At 33.3% G+C, this 21,483-nt stretch overlaps 2 protein-coding genes across 7 annotated transcripts in view; one reads left to right on the top strand and one right to left on the bottom strand.

Moving 5' to 3' along the window:
* LOC132696097 (breast cancer anti-estrogen resistance protein 3 homolog) overlaps positions 1-21,483 on the bottom strand; it is a 105,599-nt gene that overhangs the window by 21,509 nt on the left and 62,607 nt on the right. For all 6 annotated transcript variants that reach the window (XM_060660711.1, XM_060660707.1, XM_060660708.1 and 3 more), the window contains one exon: positions 13,491-13,551. In XM_060660711.1, coding sequence (XP_060516694.1) covers positions 13,491-13,551 — 61 coding nt within the window. The remainder of the gene's footprint in view (positions 1-13,490; positions 13,552-21,483) is intronic.
* Positions 4,069-13,334, top strand: LOC132696527 (aquaporin AQPAe.a-like). Its single transcript, XM_060661399.1, has 7 exons — positions 4,069-4,112; positions 4,170-4,351; positions 9,458-9,601; positions 9,678-9,752; positions 9,808-9,945; positions 9,994-10,074; positions 13,209-13,334. Exons 1-7 carry the CDS (start codon positions 4,094-4,096, stop codon positions 13,290-13,292), a joined length of 723 nt encoding a protein of 240 aa, XP_060517382.1. The 5' UTR covers positions 4,069-4,093; the 3' UTR covers positions 13,293-13,334.

Here is a 21,483-nt window from a genome sequence, read left to right as displayed (position 1 = left end):
TGTTTTCTAATTGACACTTGTTGGGCCCATTGTAAGAGGAGAACTTCACATGAATTTCCCTTAAACGTTTCAATTTTTGGGATAGAGGGTGAAAATTAAAAAAAAAATGTTTTTTACAATATCTGAAATACCACTTTGGATATTTTAATTAATTTTTAACCGTAGTTAAGTATTCATCAAAGGACATTTTATTTCCTTCTATTCTAAACTAACGTTCGTGATTTCTCTCGAAACGAAAATCAATTTCGAAATCAACATTCATTTCCAAGGAAATTCGATCGCTTTATTTTTTAAACGCGAAAACGGAACGACGAATTTAAAAAATTTAAAAGATCAAATCTGTGCAAAAATTCGAATTTCAAATATACAGATATTATTAAAAAATCTTATCCCACTGAGTGAGACATACGTTCATGCGATGTTTTCTTCTCATAATGATCCCAAAAAGGCATTAAACCTAAGCAAAATTTTTGCCCCGTTTATCTTGAAACTGTTTTTTTTTTTCATAGAATTTTGTGGTGACCTAATGAGAAACTTAGCCTCCCACTTTTTTAAATAAAGAAAAATGCCCTTTTATTGTAAACAAAAGGTAGAAAAAGAAGATAAATCAATAAAAGAAATAGAAACTCCAAATAATGTCGTATCTATGGGAATATATTCAGTAAAATTGTTATTATTGAATACTAATTTTTGTTCTTTCGAAATATTTAAAATCCGAGTGAACCTTGGTGTTTAAGCGTCAATCATATTATTTAAGGTGTATGTTGACGATTTTATTGGTTAAAAAATGAATCTATACGATGGAGTATCTTTCGTTAAAACGTAAAGATGATAGTACTTTACCTGTGTTATTATTTTTAATTTTTCATTGAAATATTAATACATAATTTGCTAAAAAGAAATGAATATTAGGATGGTATTTACCAGGCGGCATCGATATTTTTGTACAGAAGGTAATGATTTTCTGCTTTTAGATTTCAAACACTAACCCGCACGTTGACCGAAATTTACAAACTTAAATCGTTTTCCTAGAATGTTTGACGCGATCTAAGCATATTTCGAGAAAATAAAGCCGTAAAAATGCCGCATGCAAACTTATTGATAATCTATCAGAGGCGATGATGGTTGTTAAATACCGCAAGGTTGAAAAAAGTTTGAAAACAGGATTTTAAATCTGGTGTATACGCATGTATGTAATTTTCTTCATAGTAGCTATATGGTATTTACCAATATGGTAGGTCTCCTGAAAATATTTCCAAAGATGGCGCCATTTTGTTTTTATTCGTTTTACAGATATTATAGGTTAGGAAAGAGATATCCAAATGCAGTTGTCGCTAGTGCTTTAAACGATTTATTTTGCAATATTTTGTTGCAACAATAGTGATATTGTTGAGTAAATAAATATTATCTGCAGTGATCCCACAACCAATTCGGTTAGGGCAGCGTTGATAGCCTAACAGCGAGTCTAAGTTTGATAAAATGCTTTCAGTCATTCTCACATTGATATTTATTTCCGAAAATATACGAGAAAGAATGGAATTTATCCCAACTTTAAAACGATGTTCATTTTAGTTATCTGTAGTTATTCTGGAAAAAAAAATCAATTTAAAAATAATTTTCAGGATTTTCTCTTTGCCGCTTCACTACCTTGAGCCGGGAAGCTTTATTAGTATGCCTATAATTTTTGTTCAGTTAAAATTCCTTCCTTTTTACGAATATCCTACCGGGACGCTTTTGGCACAGCATTTTTAGAGGCTACAATACGCAAAACCTATAAATTTACTCAAACCCTGGTGGTATCGAGTGGCGAATCACCAACAAAGATTGGTACACCAGATTTCACATAATCATAGGATTTCATAGATTTTAAGAATTTCACCAGTAATTAATGGTTTTCAGATATCACATATTTCACAAGATTTTTATGGATTTTCAAAAAATAATTGATAAATTACAAACGATTACAATTCAAAATATATTTCAAAAATACGCTATTTTAAAAGATTTTTTAAATAATACCATGACAATTTTTTAAAATTTACATAGAATTTTTTTTTTCAAAATTCTATTTCTTATTTTTTTTTCAGATTTAGAAAGCTTATTTACTTTAGAAACTAAATAAAGAAAGAAATAAAAGAAAACTTTTATGAGTATGTATATTTCCTTATATATATATATATATATATATATATATATATATATATATATATATATATATATATATATATATATATATATATATATATATATATATATATATATATATATATATATATATATATATATATATATATATATATATATATATATATATATATATATATATATATATATATATATATATATATATATATATATATATATATATATATATATATATATATATATATATATATATATATATATATATATATATATATATATATATATATATATATATATATATATATATATATATATATATAAGGAAATATACATACTCATAAAAGTTTTCTTTTATTTATTTAGTTTCTAAAGTAAATAAGCTTTCTAAAAGAAAACTTTTATGAGTATGTATATTTCCTTATATATATATATATATATATATATATATATATATATATATATATATATATATATATATATATATATATATATATATATATATATATATATATATATATATATATATATATATATATATATATATATATATATATATATATATATATATATATATATATATATATATATATATATGATGACACTATATTCCGGGATATCATCCGTTCGCTCGTTGAACTCCGACTGGAATCCTGCAAATCTTGCATCCGAACTTCGAAGCGTTTTCGGAGCGCGAGCATTGAAGATGCCAAGTGAGATTTTGGCGAAACGTCTGCAGGATTCCAGTCGGATGCACGATTTGCAGGATTCCAGTCGGAGTTCAACGAGCGAACGGATGATATCCCGGAATATAGTGTCATCACATTTTTCCATCCGTGAATCAATACGTGAGAATATATATATATATATGTATATATATATATATATATATATATATATATATATATATATATATATATATATATATATATATATATATATATATATATATATCACACAAAAATTACCGCATCACACACTGATATGGCAATAACTAGTAAATATTTGAACATTGAGGTTATAATGTAATTAGCGTCATATTTTTTGCCTATGTGCGCTTGCAGTTATTTTTAATAGAACAATTTTGCCTGTATTAAATTATTTATCTTTATAATTTTAACTACGTAATTTTATTTATAGAAAAGGGCATGTTTCAGATATTTAGGAAGGAATTTTGATAATTATTAATATAGGTTAATGAAAAAATTACAATGAAAACCGAAAACAATTTTGAATCATTGGGTTGCATACTCCAAAAATCTAAATTAGAGATCCTACTAGTAAAGTTCGTTTAATTTACGTTGAAGTTACGGTCCAACCAAATGTTACACCTGTAGACACCAATCTGCCAATAACTTAAAAAGATTTCACAAATTTCACGGATTTTACAGAGCTGGCACACAGGAATAAAGGATTTTGTAATGAAATTAATGCCAAACAATGAAAGTGACTTATGTATTCGTCGAGCCACTCTCTTCCCTTTACATATCTAATTAAATTTTATTATTCCACACCTTTCTGAAATGATTTACCCAAAACGTTTGAACATGAACGCGGAGTCACCGCCTACATTTGATTAATAATATAGGAGGCTCAATTTTAAAAAAAAAAACATACTCAGAAGTTTCAGAAAAAAGATGCTTGATGTTGATAACTTTTGATGCAACTTACAGCAAACACGACCAAGTGAAGGTCTGGCGAGCAGGAGAACACTTCGATTCTTATCTGTTGGTATCTTTGTTTGCCCCGCTACTCTGACAGAAACACTTTTTTCGCATAAATTAATCCCCCCTAAGCCTTCGGCAAACGTTGTTAAACCGTTGACAATGCGCTCGCCGGCGTCTACGTATCAAGAAAGGATTAAGGCGGCTTTACGAGAAGCGTTATTACGACGCGTCAGGTGCATCGCGCAGTATTCTAAAAACGAGGCCACCCAAAACGGTAATGCGACATGGAAAACGGTAACAAAGGTTCGCCACGTGAAACGATTGAGATAGACCATTCGACGTTCGGTTACTTTTTTTCAGATTACGGCGCGGAGAAGAGGTCGCCATTGTGGCGCCATCTGATCGTCGGTCTGTCTGAGTATTTCGGCACGACGTTGCTGGTATTCCTGTCGTGCGTGGGATGCACTTTCGGAATACAGGGAAATGTTTCGTCCATGCATGTCAGTTTCACGGCTGGTTTGGCGGTTGCGGTTGCCATTCAGGTGAGTTTTGGACACCGGTCAGGGGGTGAAGGAATTGAAAATACGCGACTTTGTTGTACCGGATGTCCCATTTTGGATGCTTTTGCGGGGTATCTCAGTTATTTTTATAGAAAGAATACAATTGAAGATGCTATTAACGACATTATCGTAGTAATCGTAGTTTTTAAGATACAATTTGGGAATTTGTGATTGCATTTGGTACCCCCTCGTTATCAGTAAACTTATAGAAGAGGTGAAATACTATTATATTGTTATTTTTTCCGTAGAATGCAATTTGTTACATATTCAGTATTTCTGAGTTATAAAGCAAACTTATTTTTAATGGAACACCAGGTATATTTATAGAGTATAAAATTTGCGTTTTTTACATTTTCAAAAATATATACATATTTTTCAATAACTCGCAAAAATATATCTGAAAAAAAAAATGCATGCATGCAAGAGTTTGTGTTTGAATTACGAAAACATTTTATCTTGAAAAATTTTGGTAAAATAAATAAAAATACCTAATATCGTTTATGAAATGCACAACAAAATACAAGCAGAATAAAATATAGCTAAATAAAAAAAAAGATAAAAATCGCAAACATATGTATGATTTTCTGTCCCAGAACATTGCTCATGTGTCCAAATGCTGAGCAGCAGATATTAAACTCATAATTCTCTCTTTATATCATCTTTGAAGTGATCAGCAACATTATTTGGAACTTAATCAATTTCTTCCATGTCATTGTTTTCATCAATTAGAAGAAATTTATCAACTTCCTCTTATAATTCAAGTTTTCGGTCTGCATTTTTGAAATTTTACTATGGTGAAGAGGTGGTGATTTGTGAATTGCAAGATTTTCTTTTTTATTTGGTTATTAACTGCTATTCCGAGACCAAGCCTTTCTTACATTTTTTTCAATGGACAGTAAAATAATTAGCATACATCCAAATATGGGTCAACGGGTAACAAAATTACTACGTTAAAATTTAATAAGTTTACATACCGACTTATTAATGATATTTGTACTACAAAAAGAATATAAAGTGCAGGCCATTTTCACTAATTGTATATTAGAATTGTAAAAAAAGATGGGGCCACTTGCATTGTGTGTCCCATGTTAACAGAAGGGCCCATATTATACTTTGTGCACTTTTTCTCAGAAAGACACAAATAATAATAATAATAAATATTAGAAAATTATATATTACGAAAGAAGAGTTAGAATTGAGTATAGGTCTTTTTTTATAAAAGAAAACTTCAAAAATACCTAAAAAGTTTTTTTTTATTCCCCCCTATAAAATACCTAATTACACACCGATCTGGCGTCCGGGAAGCGTCACTTTACCACGTCAGTTTCGTTTTCCGAGTCACTTCGGACATTTCCGGGATTTTACCGCATGGGTTTGGGAGCAATTGGATGTTTTCACGCTTTGACGTTTGTCAATTCTGACGGTCATGTCAGTGAATGTCTTCGTCTTTGCGAAAATGTACCCAAAAACTAACGGTCGTAGAAAAAGTATAGTATGCAACAGGTTCGGTAATAGTATATAATGCAACAAGTGCGGTAAACGGCATTTGACTCACGAGTTTATATTAAACGATAAAATGACTTAAAAAGTTTACCGAACGTGTTGCATACTATACTTTTTCTTCGATCGTTAGAATAAGATTTTAAGTCACTCGTTTATTAAACACTCGCTACGCTGCGATCCGCTCGTGTCAAATAAACTCGTTAGTCAAATGCCATTTGCCGCACTTGTTGCATAACAATATATGTGCAACAATAGTTTTATAGGTTAATACAAACACAAAAATAAATCGTTCTTAAAAAAAACAATTTTTTAATGATGATGTACAAAATTAAGAGGAAATCAGGAGTGAGTTTTTCGCGAAGACAGATGGTAAAATTTATATATGTGTGACATTTAAGGCTTAAGGTAACATATATTTATAAGGGTTCAAAGAACTTTACTCTTTATAGTTTTATACGAAAACCATTGGAGTTGCAAGTTACAAGACGTCTAATAAATACCAAAAACTTCAAGTTTTTTAATATTGCGTCCAAAACTTTTCGATTACTTTGTTGTTGTTTTTTGGTTAGTTTTGGTTAGTTAGTAGCTTACTACGTAAAACTCTTATAAACTTTAAAACTGTGACTGTTATGAGGTCATGATAAATGTTTTTTTCAAGTTGGTAACATCTTTTATAAAAATTGGGGCAAGGTCAAGACTGCTTGCAACAACAGTCGAAAATAAAAACAAAGCAAACTTCTTTTAGGAAAAAATAAATAAACAACTGAAATGATTGGATAATTGACATTGACATTTGTCTAATTTGACTAATTGTTGTTAATTGGTTTTTAGGTTAATTTTAGTTTTATACCGCTTACGAAAGTTATTATAATTACCATTTTGCCAATTTAAGTATAAAACTGTTAGTAATTCCAAAATCATCGTAGGTAGATCATGCATTTATAAAACTTTTTTTTGGTTTATAAAGATAAATGTGACTAAAATTTGGTCACCGTTTCCTTTACAAGATTATTGATTTAAATGCTTTAAAGATTTTATAAGAATATTGAAAATATTTCAGGGGCACGATTAATGGGTTCTATAGGTTTTTAAAAAAACCGAAAGAAACACGTAATCGCCGTCAGGGTCGTCTGTAATATAACAAAGTGTAAAGACCAAATGTTCATAGGAATGTTTTTTCGTCGAAAATGTCAAGTATTATTATAATGTAACTGTCGACTTTTGAAAATTTTATATATATTAAATTTTTCTACTACATCTCTAAAATACTGATGGTAAGTTACTAAAGTTGGAACAAATTTAGAGAGGATTAGAAAAAACGTATAGCTTCCGTATTTGTAGATAAATACGCAATTTTTCTACTATTAATAGGCAAAAATAAAATAAAAACAAAGATAACTGTCCACTGAAAAAGAAAAAAAAAACATCAATAGCTCGATAATCCAGATATTTTAATGAAATAACCATTAGACATCGATTATCGGCAATGAATTACGACCCGCTTTTAAATTTTTTATCGATAAAACAAGCGAGATTAAGTATTTTTTCAACAAAAACTGATTACCTAGTATAAATAATTATCGGAATCGAGTAAAAATATTTTACGGTTGATTTACTGCCGCGCGATTAGATTTAGTAAATTATTCATTTGTGTGCCACTCGTAATCATCTGTCGCAGCCACCGACATCGTCCCCCACATTTGCTGATATACAGAGCGTTTTTAATAAATATATCTTAGTTGGAAATTTTTTAGTTCCCCAATTAAAAAAGAAAAATACTGTTTTTTTGTCAAAAAAAAGTCCGGCGACTTTCAATTTTTTCGAATCTTGGTTTTTTGTGTTTTGTTTCATCGTTGAGATCTTATCTTGCACACTAAACACAAAATAAATCTCTTTAAAAACTACATTTCACGACACTCAGGAATTTTTTTTTCTGAATAACTAAGGGATATTCGAAAAAAAAAAGCACACTCCATTAATGTTCGGACCGGTATCATAGGTCCTTTAATTTTGCTAATGCTTACTTAAATTTCGTTACAAATGGTCTGATCAAATTGTTAAAGAATAATTCCATACGCACTCGCTTGGAAATGTTCTTTCAGCATGATGAAGGCAGGGTGTTGAAAACTGATTAGATGAAAATTTTCAAACAAGGGGATAGTTCGACGTGGCCAGTTCCCTCGCCTGACTTAAACCTACTAGATTAGAAAAGGCGAATTATGTCGCCGAAAATCAAATTAGTAACAATCACAGAGCAATTTCTGATAGCTTGAGATACATATATTTTACAGAGTAGGTGCCATGCAATATCTTTGAAACAAGCCTATTGTTGGGAATGCATTCAATAGTTTTCCGTTTATATTCACAAAAGACGTTGTATTGCTATATAGATCTCTTATAGTTCTCACATAGTTTGGTTTATGTTTGGCATGGCGTGTTCCTATTATTGTCTCAAATAAAAAGCCGCTTTGCCGTCTATTATTGTTCAGCTTGCTCTCGACACTGTCAATCCGTATGTATAACCTTCCAATTGAGATAGCGACAGTCCTCTATAATTTTCTACTTTACTAAATATTGCACTACTTTGGTGCTGTTTCCTGCTTCTTCATATATTCTGTGAACATTCCTGCTAAGGCTTCTTTTAACTGCATAGTTTTTCATTCCCCTTAATGTTTGATCAATTTCTTCAGCCATTATACTCTATACTTTTCTATAGTGTTCTCAACTAACGAATCCCTATTCGTGCTACCTATGTTTCTTTAACAGTTCATAGAAATATTTGTTCCAGTCGCTGCTATCTATGAGAGATGAATTGGTTTTTTCTTTTAGGTTTTTCCTTGTGTTGGGACAACTTTCCAGGCTTCTCTACTTTTACTTTCTCCTATCGTTGTCCACGTTTTCACATAGGTTTAGCTCTCTCTTGTACTAAGCCACTTTTGGTATGCTTCTTTCTTTTCCTCTATTATCTGTCTTAGATAGTCATCAATTCACCCGGGCTTAACGATGTTTTTCTAATTTTCCAAGTGAATCGTATGCTGCTTCATTTAGGATTTTTTTAGTTATTTATTTCTGCTAATATTTGCAGCGTTTTTCTTTGTTTGTTTTTATGATGGATGTCTGCTTCATAATAATATAGTCTATAATCGGTTTTTACATTTTTGTTGGCGTCATCTGTTGGAACGTACACTGCTATGACTGTTATGAGTCTCCCTTTAATTTCCAGGTTAATTTTCACCAATCTTTTATTAACATACTCCCAGTTTTTTATTGATTGTTCATATTTTTCTGGTACTACTGCTCTGGCCCTTTTATGTTTATCGTGTCTTCTTCTACTCCTTGGCCTTCGTTGTTTTTTGTGTCATTCCTAATCAAAATAACGAAAATAATTTAAATATTTGTTATTTACTTTGATTCCTAATTGTTATTTCCATTTGTTTATTTCGTGCACACTACCACTATTATGTTGAAACTACCGAAATGCAATGCGAAAGTACTAGTATCGAATACTATAAAACACAGACGGTACAAATTTCTGCAAGGTTCCTTTTTTATTTTATTAAACACCAAACGTTGATTTTGTTTCAGACTTTCGCTCACTTATCGGGGGCGCTAGTCAACCCTTCGGTCACCATTGCCGCGCTCGTAATGGGACAAATCACTTGGACTGAAGTGCCGACTTATCTCATAACTCAAGTGTTAGGCTCGTTGACTGGGTCAGGACTTCATTTCGTAAGTACCAACATGCACCTGCGCACCTCCAACAAGCATTTAAAGAGCATTGAGCTTAAGTCTGGTCGATTTGCAGGTCGTAACCAACGACGACCACCTGAACGATGGAGTCTGCGTCAACTTGGTGAATCCCTCGATCACCGTATGGCAGGTAAATGCCCAAATTTAAGTCCAAAAATCGCGTTGACGAGTTGATATGTTTCTAGGCCCTAGCGATGGAGACCATCCTTAGCATTATACTAAACTTGGCCATATGCGCGTCCTGGGACGAAAGGAACTCCGATAAGCTGGACTCTGTATCGCTCAGGATCGGACTGTTGGTGGTGGTGTTAAATTTAGGGGCGGTAAGTTCTATATTATCTTGATTGCATGGCAGCACAGTGATTTTTTAGGGCGCTTACACTGGGGCAAGTATGAACCCGTCTAGGAGTTTTGGTCCAGCGGTATTTAGTGGAAATTACACCGACCACTGGGTAAGTTTATTTTATTTACCACATTGAGGCTCGGGGTTGCAGGTGTGAATCATGTGTTTTTAAACGGTTCTTTATCAGTTATATTTTGTTTTCAAATTATCCATTCCAAATCATCTTACAGACGTTCAAGCAGATTTGAGAGAGAGTATGTTTTTGAAGGTAATGTAGACTGTTATAGTTTATATTTTGACACCCAATTCAAAGAGTTTAAGAGGACTATGTTAAAACTTTTTACAGATCTGTTGTATAATTTTTTCTCTATTACCTTCCCAGAATACCAAAAAAAAACAAATGATCTTAGTGGAGATAAAAACTAACAACGTATTTTTTAAAAATAGAACAGGATAAAACTCATTTGCATCCCAATTTTAAAAATACCTAGTTTGTTGATGATAATTGCATCAGTCCATTAATTTACAATGTAGTAATGGATATACGAGGGGAGCGCCAAAATTTCCCGGCCTGAATATGAAAACAACAAAGTAGAGTAACAATTTTTTATTATTTTTTAATATAATCCCCCTTAACTTCAATACACTTTTTACATCTCTTTATTAACAACTCAATCCCTTTAAAACAATATTTTTTTGGTTTGTCTGCAAAATGAGCTAAAACAGCCTCTTTTAACTCAACTTCGTCGTTAAACCGTCGTTCACGTAAGTCCTTTGTCAAATATCCAAACAAATAATAGTCGCTCGAGGCCATATCTGGACTATACGGAGGATGATCTATCTGTTGGAACTCACACTTTAAACTAGCAGCTTCTGCAACATCAGCAGTATGGACAGGTGCATTATCGTGCAAAAGACGCATGCCTCTGGTGAGTTTTCCTCGAAGTTGTACACGTATACAGTCTCGCAATTTATGTAATAATGTTGCGTAATATTTACCATTTACAATGGTATTACTTTCTTTAAAATCTATAAAAAGAATGCCTTCACAATCCCAAAAGATCGTGGTCAGCACCTTTTTTGTTGACTGGCAGACTCTGAATTTTCTTGGAGGTGCTTCACCCTTACGACGCCACTCCATTGATTCTTTTTTGGATAGAGAATCATAATAGAGAACCATAGTTTCATCTCCCGTCACAATAGTTTCTTTCACAGGCTTCGGTTCCGACCCACAGAGTTCCAAAAAAGAACGCGCACACTCGACACGGCGTTGTTTTTTGAATAGCCGAAAGGTTTTTAGGAACCCATCTTGCACTAACCTTATGCATACCTAACTGATCATGCAGGATTCGACGAACATTTGTATCAGAAAGCTTAGTAATGTCTCAGATTTCCTTGGCCTTTAAACGTCGATCATTCGATACCACCTCTTCTACAATCGCAATAATATCTTCCGTTATGACCTCCATTGGTCGACCAGTTCTTGAATCATCTTCAAGGGACTCCTGCCCCATTCGAAAACCTTTTGCCCATTCTTTCACTATAGAATAGGAAGGAGAACTTTGGCCGTACACACCATCGAGCTTTTCTTTAATAATTTTAGGTGCTAACCCTTCTTTTGTCAAAGACTTTGACTGCTCTATACTCAATTTGCGTTATGTGCGACATTTTTTCCGACACGTCTTGTTTAAAATGCTGTTAATTTTTTTTTCGCAGCCTACTAAGATATATATTTAAAAGAAGACAAAGTTTTATCGTGATACTACAGCTGTATATATGTCAGGCCGGGAAATTTTGGCGCTAACCTCGTATTCATTCCAATATATAATGCATAAATGTATGACATCTAAAGTCCTGATAAGAAGTAAATTAGAAATTGATACGAAAATCGTTAAACAAGTTAAATACCTGGGTGCAAATATAACCAGCGATGGAAATTTGAAAACCACAAATGATGCCTAAAAGATAATATATGGAGGAACAAATGTCTAAACACTACAAAGCTAGAATATATAAAAGAGCAGTTAGACTTATAGCAACGGGGCACTGGATACCAATGGGATACGCTTTTATTGGCTTATCAAGTTTAGAGAAAGAAATGAAAGATCTTGGGTGCTTCTGTAACAACTGTCATTTATTCTCAATTATTTCAAGCTTCAGACCAAGATTGTAGGCTCATCAGAAAAATTAAAATGTGGAACAACATTCTATTGCAAAACAAAGTGGTTCTAGGAAAGAAATAAGATGAAAACAAATATGGTTTAAATGAGCACAAAGCAAGAAAAAGTTATTTAATCCGCTGTGTGGGAAATAAGATCATGGATGATAAATTTGCTTTAAAAAAATTGTTATACTTGCAGGATGGGGAGTTTAAACTTTAAAGGATGGAAGACCACTTAATGTATCTCGTCGCCGGCATTTTCTTGTTAGTCACAGATAATTACTATAAAACAAAAAGATGTTAACTAGAATAAAAACACAACGCTGACCGCCATTTATAACGGTGGGAGTGACAGTGGTTACAAGATTGCTGCAAATAGTAACACGGACTTACACCCAATCTTTATGAGGCGGCAATTTTAAATTAACGGAGTAATGTTAATATTATTTCTATTGTACAAATGTCTTATTTCTCACAACAGTATGGTAAAAAGAAAGCCGACAAAACCACTAGAATTTTGAATGATAAAAAATTGATGAGATATCACAAAGGCCATGCAAATGATGCGAACAGTGGAAATGAAAATAATAAAATCCAACAAAGTGACAAAGACGTGACAAAATGGGTTAGAATAAGAAGAAAGTTCAGAACGGGCGTCTACGGATTGTTTGTCATATGTTTTTGAAATCGGATTAAAAAGGAATTTGTCTCTTTATTTTTATTAGTACATTTAGAAGATAATAGAGAAAAAAAACATATAACATACAAACTCTGTGAGTGGGTGTCAAAAAATATCAAACCCCATTCTTTTATATTACGGGCTATAGGCTTGAACGATACGACGATCTAGAAGTTGGATTATAAATATTCCGAGTTCAGCAGATACTTAAAGAAACCCCCAACTACTCGGTACCAAATATAACGATGTTCAACTTATATAAAATATATTAAAAAAAATAAAGAAATTCTTCGGGAAATAATCTGTTCCAAGAACTTTAGTTACTGTGTATTTAACTGCGATTCATAGGCAACAGAACAGGTTATTAATTTTCACATGTCAAATACGTCGTTTTTCATTTCAGATCTACTGGGTGGGACCGACATTGGGGGCCCTATTCGCCGCCACAGTTTACCGATTTATATTGTGGAGGAAAATCACATATTAGATGCGTTTTTGTATACATTTTATAAAAAAATACCTAGAAAGCATTTTGGTTTCTTTGTTTCCAACGAGGCGGTGGCGGATTTACATAGGGTCTAGGTGAGACTGACGTTCTGCACCCTTTGGAGTCGAATTTTTGAAATTAAATATTTCTTTTTGGTTTCTTTGGAGGGAAACGAATTTAAAACTTTTTGACACTCACCATAATGAGGTTGTTAAGGCTTTTGCTTTGGACGGCCTCACTGACGATCCTTAAATCGGTCCTGCAAAAAAAGAAAAGAATAATAGATATTAATATTTTATATGCTAAAACCTCACGATAAGACTAAGGGCGGCTTTAATAATGGTTATTCCCCACTAAAAGAGGGTGGGAGCCTGCATGAATACGCATTTGGGAATAATTACGCGACTTCTTTTGTCGTCCGGTATTTTCATTCCATTCATCTCTGGAAGTTACTTCGCTGGGCCCCCACCCCTACGCCCCGCATCGGCGCTATAAAGGATATAATCCCGCGAGAACAAAAGGTTTTTATCATGCCGCTGTCAGTTCCCATTGGCCAATTACCACTAACCTATTTTCTGGATCAAAGATCGAATCCCAGCGTGGACCAAGAGGGCGGAATATTAATTTTTTCGCAATTTTGCCGGTTTCAGTTGTTTTGGCTTAGTCAACAACAAAACTTAATCGTTCACTCGGGTGGCTTATATACGAGTGCTTAATTTTTGTTCTGTAACCATGGAAAGCCAAAATGTATCCAGAAATATCAATAGGCGGAAATATTTATGTCAAAACAATCTTTGTTCGTCCGCAAAAGAATTGATGTATCAATTTTGACAATAGCAATAGCAATTGAAATTGTTCAGGTGTTGAATTTTTATTTCAATGTTCGGTTAAAAGAAGAGTCAATTTTGAAAAAATCGTCAGCTGTTTGTGTATTTTGAAAAAATGTCAATTATAGTATAGTAGGTACGATTTGCGATGGCATAATCGGTCATAAAACCAAAATCATTACAAAACGGGCTCGCATTTTTGCAAAAAAAAAATGCTGCCGAAACTCGACAGGTCGTCTTTAATTCTTATAGATAATGTACGATATCATTCTAGACGTAGCGAAGGTGGTTGTACAATAATCGGATTAATTACCCAAAAAATGGTCTCAAATGTGAGTTGATAAATATTGACAAAATTTATAAAACAAATTTGCCGTAATTTACATGTATATAATTGGTGTCGGCTCAGTGCCAAATATTTTTTAATAAAAATATTGTAAGTGAGGCAAGGCACGATGATACTGAGTAGTATCTGTTTGGAAGGCAGCTCTTCGGACAGTTAGCAAAGAAAATTGGATCAGTTGTATAACACATACAGAAAATATAACAAAAGAATATTGGAAAAAAGAAAATACACTTGTAATGAGTGTTGATGAAGGATTACTTTTTAGTAGTATCAGTTTCAATTTTGGCTCTGCTGATGAAGACGTTTCATCGTAAATACAAACTAAATACAGTTTACTTGTATATCTACAATTGGCAAATTTTATTTTATACGGTATTGTTTAAATTATGGACACAGTTTTCGGACAATAGTTTATTTAACAAATTGTTATATTTTTTTTATGTAGATTAACCTACTTAAATATTCAGATATTATTAAAGAGCACATCTCTAAGTATGAGCGTACTAGTTAGATTAATAAATGACAATTATAACTAATTCTGTCTCTCTTACTCCCAAGTAATATAATCGTGGCGGCTGAATTGCATTGATCAGATAGACATTTAGGGCGGAACAACTTCTGTTGAAGTATAAGTGGAAGCAAGATGAACAATCTATTTTATTCTGTCTGGCACTTTATTGCCAACTATGGCACCACAAATCGCCCCGACTATATCTAGAATATCCCATGGTTGTTAGTAAGAAGTATCGGAACGCTTAGATATCTCCAAAACTGCGAAATCTGGAACAATAGAATTCGATGCCTGGGAATTTTGAAACATGCACTCTTAATAAAAAATTCTTAATATCTCAGATTGTTGCAGGTTTTTGAACATGTGTATATGTGTAGATGTGTATCAGTGTACCAGAATTATAAATATTCAGCTTTGTCAGTTTTGGATATATTTAAGCGTATCTGCACGTTTTACTAACCCGGTATATTATTGAATAAGTTTCACAATAAATAAGTAAGCTTAAGGGGAGCAATTGTCTTAATTTCTAATATATCTTAAATGTTACAGCACAAAATTCTTGTTTGCCACATTCAGTTGCAGCTTATAAATATTTTATCATATATTTAGAAAAAAACAACGAAAATTATTTTTAAATTGGAGACATCAAATTATATACGCGGTGTACTGTAACACACATTTTATTTTCCGATTTGTTAATAAACTAAAATTTAATATCGCCTATTGCAACTCCTTACTGCTTCACAGCGTCCTTGGCATACTTGAAATTAGGTTTCTGATGTCCCATAAGTGGTCAATAAGGTTCATATCGGGACCTCGCGCTGGTCAAGCAAATTAGAATTTTGATGTCCCATAGGTTTCATATTGGGAAGTTAAAGTTCTAACTCCCACTTGCCGGAGGTAATGTTGCATTATCGTGCATGAATATCATTTCTTGCCCAATAAATGGGCCACATACCATTACATAGGGTTCTAAAATGTCTGTTATGTATCGGTCAGATGGTAAACGACCTCCCTGAACCAGAACTAAATCCGCGTGTCCCCCAACTAATGCCATACGATCATAGATAGGAGAGCCGCTTTTGTAGCTGTCAGTTTCGACAATGTTGCATTCATACACTCTTCTACGGTCATCATCGTCAAAAAAGCACAATGTCATTCGTCAGAAAACAATACACTGCTCCATTCGCTGTTTCCACAAATTTCGCAGGTCTATGGATAGTAGGGGACCAGCTGCAGCTGCTAGCTAGCGAGAGTAATATTGTTTTCTGCTATCCTTCTTGAATAATACGGCAGAAAAGAGAATTCCTGCTGGAGTGCAGGTGCAGGAGTGTGGTAAATCTGTGCTGTGGATCTTGATTATTTGTTGTTATCCTGATTCGAGCTTATCCAGATCTTCTTTGGTTTCTACCAGAGTCTCGATATCGTACCAGTGCTCTGAATATTGCAGATTGTGTACCACGCCAAAGCGGAAAGCGATACATGCGGTACATTGTTCAAGGGAAATATTTCTCATCCTATGGGCTCGTTGGTCCATTTTGCTTTCAAACAATCTTAATAAGATTCACCTTTGTGGATAAACTTCAAAGTCAATAATACAAGCGTACAACGCTAACTATTAGGAATAACAAAAAAATCATTTTTTGTGAGATGCATCGGAATTTGTTTCCATAGCCTTCTTCGCCTATTCATGCGTCATAAAGACGTCATTATAAACCGTTATACATTTTCATTAATTAGAATTTATTTTACTAAATATTCGTTTTCTTTTATTTTTGGCACGCAGTGTACGTAGAAAGGCCTCAAAGATCTTTTATTGTGTAATTATTATTCAAATGAGAATACCTAAATGAAATTTAATTTTTTTATATAGGGGAGTCGTTAAAAGAGAGGTGCAACTTATTTTGCCCTAGATTTTTTCCTATGGGGATATTTTTAATTTTTCAGAAAACAATAATATGTTTTAGACAATTCGGCAAAAAAGGAACTCCTGTTTAAACTAAAAAAATACTTTGTAGTTATTTGGAGGTTTACATAAATTATTCCATTAATTTTCATGCGGGAGAATGAATTATCTCAGAGAATAATTATTGTTGCAGCAAAAATATTGAAAATAAATTATTTTAGCCCAATATTTTGTCAGTATCAACTTTAATAAATAAATAAAGAAAAAACATTTTTGTTGGGCTCCTTCCTTCTGAAGGAGGCATTTTTAGGACACATGAATATTTCTTAATATTCTACTTACCCCAGAAATAAGCGTAAAATCATACCAAAAACTTTAGTTAACATTAAAAAAATACACAGACTGCCGCAACAGTAAGATAGATAGGTAAGATAGTATCTCCCTTAATTATCACAACTTTGAAAAATATTTGTGCATAGCACACTTCTCGAAAAATGCAAATGCATGGTAATTATTTCTAAATTTTAATGCTACATTGCATGTTATTACAATTACTAATAACATTCCCAATAGAATAATTTGTTCCAATAAGTAGGAAATTATACATATCTTTTTCGTTTGAAAATACATTTTCTATACTCTTCCTTGTTGTGTTTATAACCACCGAGGAAAATCTGAAGTGGTGATAAGTTAATAGCCGCATAAAAATAATACCGCAAAGCGCAACGATTGCCGTAAAGGCAAGAGTGTGGATATAAAATCTACGACCCCTACCCCTCTCATGAGCGAAACTGGCGCCATGGCTGGCGCTTGGCTGTGACTCACTGTGGTCAATAACAATACATCAAATTGTTGTGCACGAATTCCTAAAGATTTTTAAGTCAAAAAGTTAAACGTTTTTTACCAATACCTAATGTTGGATGGATTTACAAAACGCAGCGTAAAAGAAAAGCGCCATTCGTTGTTGTAGGCAGCCCAATTAACTTTTTTTTTGTTTTATATATATAAAAAGAAAATCCTATAAAGGCAAGCTTGAAGAATTTTTAGCACCATAGAAGACTTTTGCTGTTCTTTTATTTTTAACAAAGAGGTTAAGAAAACGCCCTCGTTTCGCTCCATTTTCTTCTTGATTGCTTGCGACTGCGAGCAACAATATTGTTATGTAAAGCGGTACTTGACGTAAGCTCGCTGCAGTAATCATCTCCATAAATTTCAATTTCGCTTTACATTTTACAAGTTTCGAGAGCCTAAAGTTGAAATAATTTTCTTCAATTATCATATCGATACAATTCAAAACGGATCTTTTACATTTAATAATCGAAGCTAAAAATAACTAAATCTAAATAACTACCCTCACATTCGAATTCAAATTTCCGAAAAGCTGCAAGAGTCGACGGAGGAACTTAACTTCAAACTGAATGTTAGACGTTGGGGCGTAAATTTAGGAAAACAATATTTTGTTGTATGGTCTTCTGACAGTCATGTCAGTGAATGTATTTGTGTTTTGCGAAAATGTACCCAAAAACTAACGGTCGTAGAAAAAGTATAGTATGCAACACGTTCGGTAAACTTTTTAACTCACTCGTTTATTAAAAACTCGCTCCTCTCGTGTCAAATAAAGTCGTGAGTCAAATGCCGTTTGCCGCACTTGTTGCATTTTCTACTCCCGTCTGTAAAATACCTAATTACACACCGATCTAGCGTGCGGGAAGCGTCACTTTACCACGTCAGTTTCGTTTCCTATGAATCCGAGCCACTTCGGACATTTCCGGGATTTTACAGCACGGGTTTACGAGCAATCGGATGTTTTCGGAGATATTTCCCACGCTTTGAATTTTGACGTTCGTCAATTCTGATTCGTGTTGTTTTGCCAAAATGAACCCAAAAACTAACGGTCGTACAAAAAGTATAGTACGCAACACGTTCGGTAAACTTTTTAAGTCACTCGTTTATTAAACGGTTTTACGTGGATGGTAATAGCATTTTATTTACTGTCCTTGCCAAAATTCATGTTGTAGATTTATAACGGCCTACGTAAATATGAGAGAGTATCAGCAAAAATGAATGAATTATATAATGTTTATAAACATTATTTGCTCATTTGTTATCAATACACCTAAGCGTATATGTGAAAAACTTACTTTCAGGTAAAATAATGCCAAATTAAGATTTGTACATAAGTAATGTCTACTTCGATTTCATTTGACCATGTTTAGAAGTTTAAAAAATGACGATATGAACAAGTTGTCTGTTGACAGATTCTGGGAAAAAAGTAAATTTAAAATTTAATTTAAAAAATATTTTTTATTTGATTTTTGATTTTATGTGTGTGTGTTTTGTCTAATTATTATTATATTGTATGTTATTATTATATATTATTATAATTAGATATTATTATTATTCTACTTTAAAACTAACCAAAACTCAAACTATGGAATTTTCGTACCACGACTTAATATTTTTTGGCACGAAAAATTTGTCGAACAATTTTATATAAAACTTATAAAACTAAAACGCTCTCGTTATGAGCATTCTAAGACGTAATTTTGGTAAAACACAGAAAATTAAAATTAATTAATGGTATATTTTGCGTTAAATGCGATATTTTCCTTTATTACGTAGGTCTTTAAGTCAATTCGAAAAAATATAAAATTTTTAAAAAATCTATACTTTAATATGGACCTTCAAGTTGTTATAACGCCGTGGAAACGTAAATAACATTTACGTGTGTGTCTTTTAGCAAGTAATTTTGGAATACTTATAGTTTTATAAGTTACCAGATGAGTTACCAAAAAGGTATTTATGAAAACCGCCGGTACAAGAAAGTAATCGAAAAATGAACTCAAAGCTCTTAGTGGGCAAATGTCGTTTATTTATCTTTTAAAATTGTGGAAACCAAAGGAGGTGGGAAAATCGCTTAGACGATATTTGACTATCCTTCGTGGGAGATCGCTTGGGAGCGCGCATGAAAGTTCATTGGGAATGCCCATTTGGCCCCCCAAGAGAGTCAAAAATGGAACCAACTTGGCCCAGGATTCTAATTCAGTGTCGGAATATTATCACGCGATTTAGGACACTTTCTAAGGATTCCTAATATATTTTTTTCTCATTTTGGTTTAGGTGTCATTCTTTAAGAAAACAATTATCCAACACTATAACTTCAAAAACATAACGACCTCCTTTGCCATGCACTGCTATATAGCAAACTTATATTTAACATGTTACATGTTTTTTAGTTATAAGGGGTGTTTTTTTTCGATGTATAGAACTTTAAGTTGCAATAAAACAACGATGAATTATTCGATTGACATGAATTTTATCTATCCGAAAGATAATCTTGTGGCATTACATTTTAAATATGATTTCTGGCATATGACCGCCACGGCTGGCGCGGATGTAGTCCAATTTTCAATGACTTTTTCCAACATTTGTGGCCGTATATCGGCAATAACACGGCGAATGTTGTCTTCCAAATGGTCAAGCGTTTGTGGCTTATCCGCATAGACCAATGACTTTACATAGCCCCATAGAAAGTAGTCTAGCGGTGTTAAATCACAAGATCTTGGAGGCCAATTCACAGGTCCAAAACGTGAAATTAGGCAATCACCAAACGTGTCTTTCAATAAATCGATTGTGGTACGAGCTGTGTGACATGTTGCGCCGTCTGGTTGAAACCACATCTCCTGGACATCATGGTTATTCAATTCAGGAATGAAAGAGTTAGTAATCATAGCTCTATACCGATCACCATTGACTGTAACGTTCTGGCCATCATCGTTTTTGAAGAAGTACGGGCCAATGATTCCACCAGTCCATAAAGCGCACCAAACAGTCAGTTTTTCTGGATGTTTCGACATACGATTAACCATTCAACCAGAAGTGCGCTTCATTGCTAAACAAAATTCGCTTATGAAAATCGGGAAGAAAGGCAATCTCGTTTTGGGCCCATTCGACGAATCTACGCCTTACTTGATGATCGTGTGGCTTCAATTCTTGCGCGAGTTGGATTTTGTAAGCACGTAAACCAAGATCCTTCCGCAAAATTTTCCATAAAGTTAATGGACACAGATCCAATTCCTGTGCTCGATGGCGGATGGACTCATTCGGGTCTTCCTCAATGCTACGCTCTACAGCAGCAATAGCTTTTTCTGTACGCACCGTCCGGCGTCTCTGGGGATGCGAGTTATCAATAAGAGTAAAAGTTCCATGGTTAATCGAATTAACTGCTCTGATGCGACGATTTTGTCGACGATAAAATGGACGTAGTGCGCGATACGTATTCCGCACAGAACAATTATTTTCGAAATAAAATTGCACTATTTGCAAGCGTTGTTCAGGCGTGAGTCTATTCATGATGAATTGCCAAACCAAACTGAGAATAAATCATTGACAGCTGTTAAGTCGGTCGCGATCTTGAACAGTAATGCCAACTTAAAGTTCTTTACATCGAAAAAAACACCCATTACTTAGCAAATTTCGTTGCTATGTAACTTGTTGTGTTGTGATGTTATCCATTGGCAAATAACAAAAGATGTTAGGGAACACTGCTATTGTAATATGAAATAACATGTTCAGACTTGCTGAATTGTGCTGATATTCTT

Source organism: Cylas formicarius, unplaced genomic scaffold (genome assembly GCF_029955315.1).
Source record: "Cylas formicarius isolate icCylForm1 unplaced genomic scaffold, icCylForm1.1 PGA_scaffold_1__22_contigs__length_36826433, whole genome shotgun sequence".
Classification (NCBI taxonomy): domain Eukaryota; kingdom Metazoa; phylum Arthropoda; class Insecta; order Coleoptera; family Brentidae; genus Cylas; species Cylas formicarius.
Note: the sequence above shows the minus strand (reverse complement) of the source record. Positions and strands in the feature narration are given on the sequence as shown.

What these genes read in the sequence shown, in the direction of transcription:
- LOC132696527 (XM_060661399.1), top strand. An exon ending in CGGTTGCGGTTGCCATTCAG is followed by an intron (nt 4,352 to 9,457) that starts GTGAGTTTTGGA and finishes ATTTTGTTTCAG; the next exon opens with ACTTTCGCTCACTTATCGGG. An exon ending in CTGGGTCAGGACTTCATTTC is followed by an intron (nt 9,602 to 9,677) that starts GTAAGTACCAAC and finishes GTCGATTTGCAG; the next exon opens with GTCGTAACCAACGACGACCA.